The 16082-nt window shown below is 44.0% G+C and overlaps 1 protein-coding gene across 2 annotated transcripts in view; it reads right to left on the reverse strand.

Annotated features, from left to right (window-relative positions):
- Window positions 1-16082, reverse strand: part of LOC126266758 (atrial natriuretic peptide receptor 1-like) — a 1377759-nt gene that overhangs the window by 211827 nt on the left and 1149850 nt on the right. For both annotated transcript variants that reach the window (XM_049971275.1, XM_049971274.1), the window contains exon 12: window positions 12271-12447. In XM_049971275.1, the coding sequence (XP_049827232.1) occupies window positions 12271-12447 (177 nt within the window). The remainder of the gene's footprint in view (window positions 1-12270; window positions 12448-16082) is intronic.

Consider the following 16082-nt stretch of genomic DNA (forward strand, 5'->3'; position numbering starts at 1 on the left):
TCTACATACATCAGAAATTAAATGAAAACATACACGATAATATACACGTCTGCTAATATTTTAAAGCAAAATAATTCGACCCTTGGTTAGTTATGTTTTGGACTCCATTTTAACTATCCGTCATACACTTAACTCAAAGTTTCAACTAAATGTTCAGCAAATTGGTATTCACTTCGGTGATGGATAAAATGTAAGCCATAATAAACTGTGAAACCTACCCTTAAAAAAATTTATGAATGATTGTGCTGATAAACCCCCCACGTTATTTGATTTTCAAGCAACTGAGCTAAACTGAACGTGCACAGACATTTCTCTCTTTTCTTATTCAGATCATCAATAAACTGACACACAATATTTTTAGCACAACGCAATCTGACTTTCCATCATCCCTAGAAAAGAATGTCCCTGACTAACAATAACCTATACCTTTCATGAATCACTTACGTCACAAAAATCTTCGTTAGCCGAGCTACTGCAATACAGCGAGCCGCTATACTGCCAGCTAAATAAAAGATTATAACTACTGAAGGCACTAACAACTGATAGGCATGGTTAGCAATTGAAAGATTTTGATAGAGAACAAACAATGTATTTACCTTGATAGTGTTCAAAAGTCAAAACATATATATATATCAGTTCATGACATCCAGTCTTACAAATTTACTGTCTCTGATGGACACACGTTCAGATCATCCGCTCTCAAAACTCCGCCATCTCTCTCCTCACATCCACCACTGCTGGCGCCAACTGCACAACGCTACGCGCTGTTCACATCCAACTGCCCAACACTACAATAGCGAATATTACATCAATGCCAACCAGCCACAGACTGCACACAGCACAGCCAGTGATTTTCATACAGAGCGCGCTACGTGGCGTTACCAATATAAAAACCTAAACAGCCTACTTACAATTGACGTAACATGAAAACACAAGCATATCAGATTGATACATATTTGTGTTTAAGTACTTCTTACAACAAACACCGTGAACTGAAAATGGTGACGAGCTAAACAATCTATCACATTTGTGATATTAGCCATCATCGGAGCCAAAACAACCGGTTACAGCGAAAATTATTTTAAATTATTATCTGAAAATATTTATTCTGTGCTGTCAGTGCGCTGTTGCTGAATTTGATGTGCCACACATGTGAATGCATTCAGTATCAAATTGTACAAAGTAAGAGGCAAACATTGTCATGCTGGGCCGAAAACTCACTATTTATTAGCAGCCACACAGGTAACATGATGGTCCTCTCTCTCTCTCTCTGAGTTGCGTGGTGGAAGACAGACGCTTTCAAGGGAAGTTTTGCGTTTATCTGACACGGAGAAGACGGCTTTGCTCTTCTCTCGTGTTGCACGAGTTTGAAACTAACTCTTGTTTTATACGACTTTGGAACTTGACAAGCTGCAAATGTCCTCCATGTTGTTTGAGCGAGTGATTACTGCTTCCAGCTGTTCTGTACCATCCCACTGTGCGACTGTGCTTCTCTCAGCTTTGCCGCCACTCGCCATATTCGGTTCTTATCTTACGGATTAACTCTTCCTATACCGCTGACGCAAAGTTGGTAAACGTTTCCTCGGGCTGGTTCCATTACACGCCGTTGCTGAAGAAATATGCATACATGACAGAATTGTCTTATTATTCGGACCGTAACGATCGACGACACCGTTTTGGGGGACGACGATTGCGTAAATAGAGCATTAAGTACGTCCGTGGGACACAGGTAGCATCCTGTATACGATCCGATACATTTGATGGGTGACAACGAATGAAAAACAAAAGTGTTAGCTATTGCATTCGAGCTTATTAGCTGACCAGTAGTGTAGCGAGTCGGTAGCCACGATAGCTGAGCGCAGAAGTCGTGAAATCGCGAAGTGCTCCGGCTTTGTTGAGTCCTTAACAGAAAATAGTGGGGATTTAAGTGAGAGATTGATGCGATGTACAAGTGCAGAAAATGTGGAAAATGTCGGCGCCATTGCTTATGTTACGTCCCATCTAGGAAAATTCTGCGGTCGTTCCCAATAGGCGCTACCCTATTCATACAGAATTTTGAGACAGCATTAAATGCCAATCCTTCTTAGTGGGAAGTCATTGACAAACTTTATGATGCAGCGCTATGTACTACAGTTCGGAAGCACTTGTCCAGTGCGCTTACTACAACATTCCATTGTGACTTAATCAATTAATTTTACATATAAATGACATTGACGTATAGTACAACTGATACGTCATCCGTTTTACAATAAATCTCTATTCGGTTTTAGTCGTTGGACCTAGGGTACAGCCCCCTCACCGTTCCAAGCGGAAAAAGGCTCTATTATAAGGTATATACAGATTTTCCGATGGTTGAAAGTGCTGATTAGCTGCGCAACACTGAGAGAATAGCAGGAGATGAATTTCACGCCGTCGCCATTTCTCTTCGGACTGGTGTGTGATACAGAACGCTGTGTTACATAATATGAAACCTAGCAGCTTTACTTTCTTTATATGCATTTCATTTTCATTAGACACTTATGTCCATATAGATTCGCTGCCATGGATGATTCTAAAGTGTAAATTCATCACATGACCGCAGTTTATGAGAAACTCTGGATAATAGAGACCTTCCAGCTCAGGCCTAACAAACAAACAATCAAATGAATTGATTATGAAACACATAATTAAATGATCTCTTAAGAAACAGTAGTGGCAAGAGAACAGATTAAAAAAGGCCTCAGATCTGCAGAGTAACAGTGTCGCCAGTGACATTTTCTATTCATTAATGTTGTCTCAAATAAGCAGAATAATTAAAGCCAATATGTAATTTTGTCAGGATTTGTGAAAGCATGAAGGGTGCAGTTGTACAAGTCAGTCTTCTGGAAGAGGTAGCCAACGTGATAAGCTCAAGGATCTCCGCAGAGAAAAGAAAATTCATGGCAAACATAAAAAGTCCACCAAACGTTTTAATAACGGACGCTGGGAAAACAGAAAAGGAAAAAACTTTCAAATATTTCGGGAAACAACTCAAGAAGATGGTTTAGAAAAATATGATTTAGAGGCAAGGATATACAAGACGTAAAAAGCGTGTGATAAACTAAGAATACCTACAACGAAAAATGCGTAACCAAAAATGCTAAATAAACACACAACAAAACAGCAGTTAAATCACAGTGCCTGAATACTTGTGTCTGGTATTAAGTTATAAGAGTAATAAATTAGGAATATTAGAAAGAAGAATTATACGGAAGTTATTAGCTACTCACAAACATATAGCTCTTTGTAAATTAAGAGAGACAATGTGAGCATTCGTCTGTGGTTTTTTGCAGATGACGCTGTCATTTATCGGCAAATAAAGTCATCTGAAGATCAAAACAAACTGCAAAGCGATTTAGAAAAGATATATTAATGGTGCGAAAGGTGACAGTTGACCCTAAATAACGAAAAGTGTGAGGTCAGCCACATGAGTGCTAAAAGGAACTCGTTAAACTTCGGTTAAACGACAAGCCAGTCTAATCTAAAAGCCGTAAATTCAACTAAAGACCTAGGTATTAGAATGACGAACAACTTCAATTGGTAGAAACATAGATAATGTTGAGGGGAAGGCTAACCAAAGACTGCAGTTTATTGTCAGGACACGTAGAAAATGTAACAGACCTACTATGGAGACTGCCTACAATACGCTTGTCCGTCCTCTATTACAATAGTGCTTCGCGGTGTGGTGTGGGATCCTTACCAGATAGGACTGACGGAATACATCGAAAAAGTTCAAAGAAAGGCAGCACGTTTTGTATTATCGCGAAATACGGGAGAGAGTGTTACAGAAATGATGCAGGATTTGGGCTGGACATCATTAAAAGAAAGGCGTTTCTCGTTGCGACGGAATCTTCTCACGAAATTCCAATCACCAACTTTCTCCTCCGAATGCGAAAATATTTTGTTGACACCGACTTACTTAGGGAGAAACGATCACCACGATAAGATACGCGAAATCAGAGCTCGTACGGAAAGATATAGGTGTTCATTCTTTCCGCGCGCTATACGAGATTGGGATGATAGAGAATGGTGAAGGTGGTTCTATGAACCCTCTACCAGGCACTTAAATGTGATTTGCAGAGTATCCATGTAGATGAAGTTACGATAAAATTTGTCAGAACGAGATGCATATTAGAAACAACAACGATGATGAGATTACTAGTTTTGAGCAAATTTTACAGAATGGATGAAAATACACTCACCAAGGACATTTTCGAGTATCTTAGGAAGAGAAAATTAACAAGCACCTGCATTGAAGAGGCTGGAAATGACTTGGAATGGAAGGATTTCAATGCAGGGCGGAAGAGAAAAATCTCACAAAGTTGTCTGAAAATAGGTAAAAGAAATTCAGTGAAACGATGAAGGAACACTGGGAGAAAATCAAAGAACTATAAAGGATTAAGAATTGAAACTGGAATGTGGTACCTAAGGGACCTTGACGAAAGAAGAAGAAGAAGAATATCTGAAGTTCGGTACTAGCCTTAAATTATTGTTGAAAGATTGACATAGCGTTACTAATTTGTGGCCACGTGACACTGAGAACTACATGACGCATGTGGTCCTATTAACAGTACTGGCCACTACAAAACTTGAGATCCCATTTTCGTTTTGAGAGCAGCGCATTGCTCGCCGACCGCCATATCTCTGAGGCTGATGCAGTCTGAGTAACGAGGCTGCCACTCAGTCTCCAAGTTGGGAGACCGCAGTGAGCGATATCGTGGTCGGATCCACAGACTTGCCGCACTTTGCGCCGGACCTCTACAGTCCATCACAGCTGATGGCTCTGCTCTGCTCTTGTGTTCGCCCGCCCCCTATCTGTCTTGTGCTGTGCCGGAGTGCAGCCTGTAGTGGGGGTAGTGTCTCTGCGTCAGTAAGCAGGGGTCGTGGGTTCGAGTGCTGCCTGGGGAACGGGTTGGCCTTTATATTTCTCGTAGGTGAGTGCCTACCAGAACGTACTAGTAAAATGTTGTATTCCAAATAAATGGGCTGTGTTTTGACTTGACATGTGCGTGCTCACAAAAGATTACTAAGGCTTCAAAATATACTGATAATCTTAAATTTTTCCCAGCGTATAAAATGTGGCCGGGTGATGTCTGCGACAAAAGCCGGTATTTCGACAGGTGCGCAGCGTGTTATTTTCAAGGCACAAATGCGAGAGAGCACTGTGTAAGGCACACACACACACACACACACACACACACACACACACACACACACACACAAACTCTGTAAACACTAGCGCCACTACACAACCAAATATGACCAACGTCAGAAGTTATTGATACTAAATATTAATAACCCATAGGTGAGGGTAGCATGAACTCAGATCCTATGTTGTTTGACCGAAGAGAGAGAAAGAGAGAGAGAGAGAGAGAGAGAGAGAGAGAGAGAGCAGGGAGCAGGATTTCATGCAGAAATTGTGCCATTTATAATGTAATCCCAATATAGAATTTTAATGAGACTGGGTCCACAGACTTGAAAATTTTAAATGACGTCATTCCGCTTTAGGATGTTAAAATATTAATGATTGCGGTTTCAGTTTCGACACACAGTCATTTTCATCCATGGTGGGCTGTTGTAACCCACTCAATAACATAAATATCTGATTTGATGTGGCACAGTTCGCAGCAGTGTAAACGCAAATACATTCCATACAAAATGAAAATACACTTTAGAAAGTTGATGAAACGCAGCAGAAATGATAATTAGTCATGTCAAAGTTTTCGTGTAACATGTGTGATAGATAGATCACAAAAGCAGAGCTGGTATTTACAGAGACAGAGAGGTGTTGCGTGTGTGTGTGTGTGTGTGTGTGTGTGTGTGTGTGTGTGTGTGTGTGTGTGTGCGTGTGTGTGTGTGTTTGTTACCTTTCGTTGTCACTAATGAAGTCCATCTACAGACGTGTTACACGAAAATTTTGAGTTAAGTGTCTATCATATATGCTGTCGTGGCACCAGCTTTCTAAAGCACGCTCCCTTTGTGCAGGTAAAAGCGGATAAACATACACTACAGCATATAGTTGCGTTTACACTGCCGGAATGTATGTTCCAGTGTGTCGCTGCTTTATGTTGTCGAATGAGTCACAAGTCCAGCAATGCTTCAGAGTGATCATGTGCCCTAATGGCATTAAATATTATGTTAATACCCTAAAACGGAATGACGTGGTTTAAAAATTATCCAGATGTATTTGTTATCATATAATCAAGCTTACACGGCCTGTGTTTACGTTATTGCTAATATATTTTTATGGACATTAGGCAGCGGTCCAAGGCATTATTCTCTGCCTAACGTTTCGTCTTTCATTGCTGGAGACATCATCTGACGCTTTGACGACCCAGAAAGCATTACACTCTCAAACAAGCTCAGCAAGCCCAACTGTTTCCACAGGGCGACTCAGTAGCCCCTACCGAAGTCGTCTTATGCAATTCGCAATTATATATCAGGCCTTCAAAAAGTACACGCGTGATATACATATTCCTCACACATTATGACTAAACTATGAGTCCTACAGAAAAAGTGAATATGGTCGTTTTGTAGGATATTTAATGTCGTTATTTTTGTAGAGGGATACGTTTTCGCTGGACGCCATGGTTTTCAAGTTATTCAAGAAATACCTACAGTCGTCACTCGCCAGTCAGGATTTCTAACATGATTTTAGAGGTACTACTGCCCACCAATTCTTAAAATTTCCGACTACACGAAATGTTCCCAATATTCCATCTTCTTTGGTCTCTGCTGATAGGGCTAATACACCGTCACTATAGTTGGATTTTCGTCAACATTATGAATTTAGACGTACCAGAGAGGATAATGAAAATAAACTATTTTCGTAATGGTAAAACTAATTACGTCAACAAGCACATTAGTTTCGTAGAAGGCAAGGATATAATTATTTATTTTATGACGTTAAAATTCTCAAAACTGTTGAGTAAAATTCATGCAAACATCAGTTTTTCAATTTTTACGTGCTCGATTAAGCTGGTGGCGTTATAAGGCCAGTCAATGAAGAGCAAAAAGGATCGAACATGGGAAATAATTCGCGCAGTCGCAATTTTTTTAAAATTTTAGGAGGGTCTGTCATGAACAATATACTTGAAATACTGACCGGTGGGGGTTCTTTTGAAGGTTACCTTTTCACGTTTTTCTTGAATAACTCCAAGACTACGGTAAGGGTATCTGATTCACCATGTACGTACCCACGAAACGGTAGGATCATGACGTCATTAAACCTTTGCCTAAGTTCGCGGAATTGCACGAACGTATGTTATAGAGCTTGTAGTGGGTAAGAGTTGACGATGTTTCATTTAGTACTAAGGCCCAAAATTTGTTCACTTTTGAATCCTTCTTAGTTTCGGTTAGAGTTTTGATTGTGTGAAGACCCCAGCATAGTTGTTGGTGAGACCTTGCTACCACCACAGTTGATGGTTCTCTGCCCCCAACGATCGATCTTCTATTGTTTATTTAGCGACAATTGGTCCTTCAGGTGGGTGTTAGTGGTTCGTTTTGTATTTCCTGTGTATATCTGACAGCAGGTGCAGGGGATTTTATATACTGCTGCTGTGGCAAGTCGCTGGGGTAAAGCCTTTGCAAATATTCGTGGAACTTTTCCTCTTCGTTTATGCGCATTATCAATTCCGTGTTTTCTGTGTATTCTGCTGATGCAATCTGTAACAGCTTCTACAAATGTAAGGAAAACTTTCCCTTTACTTTGATCATTTTCAGTAGAATGTCTAGGCATTTTAAGGCGCAGTGCCCTAGTTATCTCTGTGTCAGAGTAGCCGGTTCATTTGAAAGCAGTTCTTACAGGACGGAACTTATCCTGATAGTACTGCGGTTCGCAGACTCTTGTAGCTCGGTCCACCATTGATATACTAACTCATTTTTCCTGCTTCGGCTGGTGATTGGACTTTCTGTTAAGATACCTGTCCCTGTGAGTGGACTTTCTGTGGACTTAATACTGTGAAATTCCGTTCCTGTATATCCAAAATAATATTTGACTTTCTTTCTGTTTTTATTAGTAAATTTTATATTAGAAATAATACTATTTAGAAAATGCGGAAATTCTGAGAGTTCGTTTCTTCTATAGAGCGTTATAACGAATGGGTCATCCACTGTCCGAAACCAACGTGACGATAACTTCTTCGCCGTCTGAATGGTGCTTTTACATGACTGGAATACTCTATGTGTCAAACGTACACAACGCGCAGCTATATCCATTATACTTTTGCCACTATGAATTGCTGACATTGTACTAACTGGTCACATACTGCAGTGGCACATATGTCACGTGACATAGAGATACAGTGTAACCGACATAGTGTCGCCACGAAACGGCAAACAGTGCGTCCGTAAAGTCATGTGCCGTTGTGGTCGCTAATAGAAACGAAATCAAAGTCTGTAATTTGCGCTACGTTGAACAGTATCGCAAAGAGTTTCTTTAGCATGATGTTCAATGGTGCGTGAGCGCAGGTGATGACACAACACAACGAACAGTGTATCAACAGCGGATCGGGCCATGTCACTTAAGATGTGGGCAGTATAGAGTAAATTTCAGCGTGTTCTGTGTTCCGTGACCACAGTTCTACGTGAATGTTTCATGTGTATAACGAAGAGAAACCACACTGAAATAACACTAATCGGCAGGATAAGCAGTTAAAGGATACCAGCGCTTTGTAAAAAAACCCTGGTCTGGTAGATCTTCGATTAGTGACGAGCCTGTGGAACCTATACCCAATAGCGACCTAAGAAGCCTCAAAAATAGGTGTTTGCGTGTGCTCGAGAATTAAGCCTAAACAAAAATTTCATAAGGTTTTAAAGAAATGTCTCCGTTTTTCGGAATAAAAATTGCAGTTGTTTCACGCTATGAAACTGACTGACAGACCCAAACGATTCGAGTTTGCTACAGGTATGCTTAATGAGATCGTTTATGATGGACGAGATGCGAAGAAGATTGTGTTTAGCGATGCGGCTACATGTTACATCTGTGGTTATGTACATCGCTATAACGTCAGAATACGGGCTTCTGAAAATCCTCCTGCCTGCACTGAGTAGGTATACAATGTTCCTAAGGTGAAAGTGTGGTGTGCTCTGGTGCATTACAAACTTATAAGCCCATTTTTCTTTGCGGAGCAGACTGTGTCGTCAAAGAACTAACTTTACATACTGCAGTTCCTGGAAGCAAAATTTCCCCTGCGATGAATAGAAAGAGCTGGTTTTAAGTCACGGCCAACACAGTTCCCGGTCCTAACGCCATTAAACTTTTGCTTTTGGGCTTATTTGAAGCAACATATTTGTAACGAAGGTATACTAAGTGATCAAACGTGTCCAGACACCTCCAAAAGCATACTTTTTTTCATATTAGGTGCATTGTGCTGCCACCTACGGCCAGGTACTCCATACCAATGACCTCAGAAATCATTATACCTCGTGAGAGAGCAGAATGGAATTCTCCGCGGAACTCACGGACTTCGAACGTGATCGGGTGATTGGGTGTCACATGTGTCATACGTCTGTACTCGATATTTTCGCACTCCTAAACATCCCTAGGGCCACTGTTTCCGATGTTATAATAAAGTGTAAACGTGAAGAGACACGTACTGCACAAAAGCGTACAGGTCGACCTCATCTGTTGACTGACAGAGACCGTCGACAGTTGAAGAGGGTCGTAATGTGTAACAGGCAGACATCTACCCAGACCATCACACAGGAAATCCACACTGGATCAGGATCCACTGCAAGTAATGTGACAGTTAGGCGGGAGGTGAGAAAACTTAGATTTCATGGTCGAGCGGCTGCTCATGAGCCTCACATCACTCCGGTAAATGCCTAACGATGCACAGCTTGGTGTAAGGAGAGTAAACATTGGTCGATTGAACAGGGCGAAAATGTTGTGTGGATTGACGATTCACGGAACACATTGTAGCGATCCGATGGCAGGATGTGGGTATGGAGAATGCTCGGTGCACGTCATCTGCCAAAGTGTGTAGTGCCAACAGCAAAATTCGGAGGCGGTGGCGTTGTGGTATGGTCGCGTTTTTCATGGAGGGGGCTTTTCCCCTTTGTTGTTTTGCGTGGCATTATCATAGCACAGGCGTACACTGATGTTTTAAGGACCTTCTTGCTTCCAACTGCTGAAGAGCAATTGCATGTTTCAACACTATGGATCACCTGTTCATAATATACGGCCTGGGCGGAGAGCTTACACGACAATCAGATCCTTGTAATGGACTTGCCTGCACAGAGTCCTGGCCTCAGTCCTATAGAAGACCTTTGGGATGTTCTGGAACGCCGAATTCGCACCAGGCCTCACCGACCGACATCGATACCTCTCTGCAGTGCAGCACTCCGTGAAGAATGGGCTGCCATTCCCCATTAAACCTTCCAGCACCTGACTGAACGTATGTCTGCGAAATTGGAAGCTGTCATCAATGTTCAGGGTGGGCCAACACCATATTGAAGTCCAGAATTACCGATGTAGAACGCCACGAACTCTTAAGTCATTTTCAGCCGGGTGTCCGGATACTTTGGATCACCTAGAGTATTGACGACAGTAATCATTTAAAATAGACAATCACAGAGCTGTCTACATCTACATCTACCTCCATACTCCGCAAGCCACCTGACGGTGTGTGGCGGAGGGTACCCTGAGTGCCTCTATCGGTTCTCCCATCTATTCCAGTCTCGTATTGTTCGTGGAAAGAAGGATTGTCGGTATGCTTCTGTGTGGGCTCTAATCTCTCTGATTTTATCCTCATGGTCTCTTCGCGAGATATGTACACTCCTGGAAATGGAAAAAAGAACACATTGACACCGGTGTGTCAGACCCACCATACTTGCTCCGGACACTGTGAGAGGGCTGTACAAGCAATGATCACACGCACGGCACAGCGGACACACCAGGAACCGCGGTGTTGGCCGTCGAATGGCGCTAGCTGCGCAGCATTTGTGCACTGCCGCCATCAGTGTAAGCCAGTTTGCCGTGGCATACGGAGCTCCATCGCAGTCTTTAACACTGGTAGCATGCCGCGACAGCGTGGACGTGAACCGTATGTGCAGTTGACGGACTTTGAGCGAGGGCGTATAGTGGGCATGCGGGAGGCCGGGTGGACGTACCGCCGAATTGCTCAACACTTGGGGCGTGAGGACTCCACAGTACATCGATGTTGTCGCCAGTAGTCGGCGGAAGATGCACGTGCCCGTCGAATGGAGACGTGTCGTCTTCAGCGATGAGAGTCGCTTCTGCCTTGGTGCCAATGATGGTCGTATGCGTGTTTGGCGCCGTGCTGGTGAGCGCCACAATCAGGACTGCATACGACCGAGGCACACAGGGCCAACACCCGGCATCATGGTGTGGGGAGCGATCTCCTACACTGGCCGTACACCTCTGGTGATCGTCAAGGGGCACTGAATAGTGCACGGTACATCAAAACCGTCATCGAACCCATCGTTCTACCATTCCTAGACCGGCAAGGGAACTTGCTGTTCCAACAGGGCAATGCACGTCCGCATGTATCCCGTGCCACCCAACGTGCTCTAGAAGGTGTAAGTCAACTACCCTGGCCAGCAAGATCTCCGGATCTGTCCCCCATTGAGCATGTTTGGGACTGGATGAAGCGTCGTCTCACGCGGTCTGCACGTCCAGCACGAACGCTGGTCCAACTGAGGCGCCAGGTGGAAATGGCATGCAAGCCGTTCCACAGGACTACATCCAGCATCTCTACGATCGCCTCCATGGGAGAATAGCAGCCTGCATTGGCGCGAAAGGTGGATATACACTGTACTAGTGCCGACATGGTGCATGCTCTGTTGCCTGTGTCTATGTGCCTGTGGTTCTGTCAGTGTGATCATGTGAGGTATCTGACCCCAGGAATGTGTCAATAAAGTTTCCCCTTCCTGGGACAATGAATTCACGGTGTTTTTATTTCAATTTCCAGGAGTGTATTTAGATTCACTCTGTTACACGAGATTTCGTTAGACGTCTGTGGGAAGAACTAGAATATCACTGAGATGGGTGTAGAGCAACAAACAGAAGCCACATCGAACTGCGCTGAACAGGTGTGCACCCTTCACATTTCTGTCTTGTCTGACTGCTTTTCTGATACCGATTAAAGCTGCACCATGACTTTACGGACGCACTGTATTTCTGTGGGCCTCTAAGCCGTCTCAGCTTATCGATGTTAGCGCAGCATTCCATTTCAAACGAGTATCTGGCTCGCTGACATACAGTCTAGTAACGTCTAGTCAGTTACTCACCTTGACGATGTCGTGCATGAGGCTGTACCGGAACATCCAGTCGAGCTGTATCTGCTCGTTCTCGAGGATGTCCTGCAGGCTGCCCTTGGGGCAGTACTCGGTCAGCAGGTAGCAGTTGGGCGGGTCCACGCAGGCGCCCAGGAAGCGCACCAGGTGGTCGTGGTGCAGGTCCTTCATCTGCAGCAGCCAGCACACGCGTCATATGAGAACACGTCTAACGTGAAGCGGAGACAGGGGCAAACAAGTCCATTTGCCGCCTGTCTCAAGGATGCGACAAAAATTGTTCAACATATAGTTCATTACTTTGAAGAATTTGGAATAGAAACTCGTCGCCTGGCGATGTCAATGTTAGTGAAAGTGTCGTCCTAACCGCCGTCTGCTGTGCAGCGAGCTACCTTAGTTTAAGTATTAACTGTATTTTTCTTACTTGTCACTTCTTCTTCCGTGTGTTTTTGCTTTTAGGAAGTTTTAATTGTCGAGTGCTATTAATAGTGTTCCATAGATTACGTGTTTGTTTTGAATACAGTCAGAGAGTCCCTTTAGTCAACCATAGTGCCAGTAGTGCTAGTGTTTGTTTTCAATACAGTCCAGAGACATGAGTGCTATTTTCATTGTTTTCTACAAGAAATGTCTAGCAACCACAGTTTAGTCAACAGACAGCCGCCTTTAGTAAATTAGCAGTCTAGTTAAAAGTTGATTAACTCTCTACAGTAAATTGATTCCTTAGGATGGATAGGATGTGTGACTGTTGTGTACGGACGCAGGAGCAGCTGGCCACTGTTCGCCAACAGCTGAACGTGTTGACGGCCGCGGTCAGCCGTCTTCAGGCTGCTGCCTCGGAGTGTAGCGGCAGTGGGGAGTCTGGTGCGTTGCAAGGTACATCCCAGGTGTTACATGCTTCACCCACTGTCCCTGCTGTCGAGACATCTTCGCGGGTACCGGGCGCGGTTGGGCCACCCTCTCCCCAAGGGGAGCGGCGGGTTCAGCGGCGTTCGCGGCGCACGAGGCGGAGGGTCAATGTGGAGGCTGGCCGTGTGGCATCGCCCGCTCTGCCTGTGAGTGGACATGCGGCTGCTCCTTCAGCAAGGTCCGAGCAGGCACACGGGGGGAGGGGTTTATTAGTTATTGGGAGCTCCAACGTTAGGCGGGTGATGGAGCCCCTTAGGGAAATAGCGGAAAGGTCGGGGAAGAAGGCCAGTGTTCACTCTGTCTGCTTGCCGGGGGAGTCTCATCCGAGATGTGGAGGAGGCCCTACCGGCGGCGATAGAGAGCACTGGGTGCACCCGACTGCAAATTGTTGCTCATGTCGGCACCAATGACTCCTGCCGTCCGGCTTCAGAGGTCATCCTCAGTTCGTACAGGCGGTTGGCTGAATTGGTGAAGGCGGAAAGCCTCGCTCGCGGGGTGGAATCAGAGCTAAGTATTTGTAGTAACGTTTCCAGAACCGATTGCGGTCCTCTGGTTTGGAGCCGATTAGAAGGCTTAAACCGGTGGCTCAGACGATTCTGCGGAGATCTGGGGAGCAAATTTGTCGACCTCCGCTATCGAGTGGAGAAATCTAGGGTCTCCCTGAATAGGTCAGGCGTGCGCTACACGCCGGAAGCGGCTACAAGGGTAGCGGAGTACGTGTGGAGTGCACATGGGGGTCTTTTAGGTTAGAGAATTCCCTCCCTAGGCCCGACAACACGCCTCCTGAGACGCGGCAAGGTAGGAGCAGGCAAAATGCAACAGGGAATAACAATAATAATATGCTAATATTAAACTGCAGGTGCGTCTATAGAAAGGTCCCAGAACTGCTCTCATTAATAAACGATCACTACGCCCATATAGAACTAGGGACAGAAAGTTGGCTGAAACCAGACGTAAACAGTAATGAAGTCCTAAACTCAGATTAGAATGTATACCGCAGAGACAGGCTGGACAGTGAAGACGGAGGCGTGTTTATAGTGATAAAAAGTGCAATAGTATCGAAGGAAATTGTCGGAGATCCGAAATGTGAAATAATTTGGGTCAAGGTCACGGTTAAAGCAGGCTCAGACATGGTAATTGGATGTTTCTATAGGCCCCCTGGCTCAGCAGCTGTTGTGGCTGAGCACCTGAAGGATAATATGGAAAATATTTCGAGTAGATTTCCCCACCATGTTACAGTTCTTGGTGGAGATTTTAATTTGCCGGATATAGACTGGGAGACTCAGACGTTCATAACGGGTGGCAGGGACATAGAATCCAGTGAAATTTTTCTAAGTGCTTTATCTGAAAACTACCTTGAGCAGTTAAACAGAGAACCAACGAGTGGCGATAACATATTAGACCTTATGGTGACAAACAGATCCGAACTATTTGAAACAGTTAACGCAGAACAGGGAATCAGCGATCATAAAGCGATTACGACATCGATGATTTCAGCCGTAAATACAAATATTAAAAAGGGTAGGAAAATTTTTCTGTTTAGCAAAAGTGACAAAAAGCAGATTTCAGGATACCTGACGGCTCAACACAAAAGCTTTGTCTCAAGTACAGATAGTGTTGAGGATCAGTAGACAAAGTTCAAAACCATCCTACAATACGCGTTAAATGAGTAAGTGCCAAGCAAGATCGTAAGAGAAGGAAACGAGCCACCGTGGTACAACAACCGAGTTACAAAACTGCTGCGGAACCAAAGCAAACATAAACATAGCCAAAGCCTTGCAGACAAACAAAAATTTCACGAAGCGAAATGTAGTGTGAGGAGGGCTATGCGAGAGGCGTTCAATGAATTCGAAAGTAAAGTTCTATATACTGACTTGGCAGAAAATCCTAAGAAATTTAGGTCTTATGTCAAAGCGGTAGGTGGATCAAAACAAAATGTCCAGACACTCTGTGACCAAAATGGTACTGAAACAGAGAATGACAGACTAAAGGCCGAAATACTAAATGTCTTTTTCCAAAGTTGTTTCACAGAGGAATACTGCGCTGTAGTTCCTTCTCTAGACTGTCGCACAGATGACAAAATGGTAGATATCGAAATAGACGACAGAGGGATAGAGAAACAATTAAAATCGCTCAAAAGAGGAAAGGCCGCTGGACCTGATGGGATACCAGTTCGATTTTACACAGAGTACACGAAGGAACTTGCCCCTCTTCCTTCAGCGGTGTACCGTAGGTCTCTAGAAGAGCGTAGCATTCCCAAAGATTGGAAAAGGGCACAGGTCATCCCAGTTTTCAAGAAGGGACGTCGAACAGATGTGCAGAACTATAGACCTATATCTCTAACGTCGATCAGTTGTAGAATTTTGGAACACGTATTATGATCGAGTATAATGACTTTTCTGGAGACCTGAAATCTACTCTGTAGGAATCAGCATGGGTTTCGAAAAAGATGGTCATGTGAAACCCAGCTCGCGCTATTCGTCCACGAGACTCAGAGGGCCATAGACACGGGTTCACAGGTAGATGCCGTGTTTCTTGACTTCCGTAAGGCGTTCCATACAGTTCCCCACAGTCGTTTAATGAACTAAGTAAGAACATATGGACTATCAGACCAATTGTATGATTGGATTGAGGAGTTCCTAGGTAACACAACGCAGCATGTCATTCTCAATGGAGAGAAGTCTTCCGAAGTAAGAGTGATTTCAGGTGTGCCGCAGTGGAGTGTCATAAGACCGTTGCTATTCACAAAATACATAAATGACCTTGTGGATGACATCGGAAGTTCACTGAGACTTTTTGCAGATGATGCTGTGGTGTATCGAGAGATTGAAACAATGGAAAATTATACTGAAATGCAGGAGGATCTGCAGCGAATTGACGCATGGTGCAGGGAATGGCAATTG

This window comes from Schistocerca gregaria, chromosome 4 (assembly GCF_023897955.1).
Source record: "Schistocerca gregaria isolate iqSchGreg1 chromosome 4, iqSchGreg1.2, whole genome shotgun sequence".
NCBI lineage: Eukaryota > Metazoa > Arthropoda > Insecta > Orthoptera > Acrididae > Schistocerca > Schistocerca gregaria.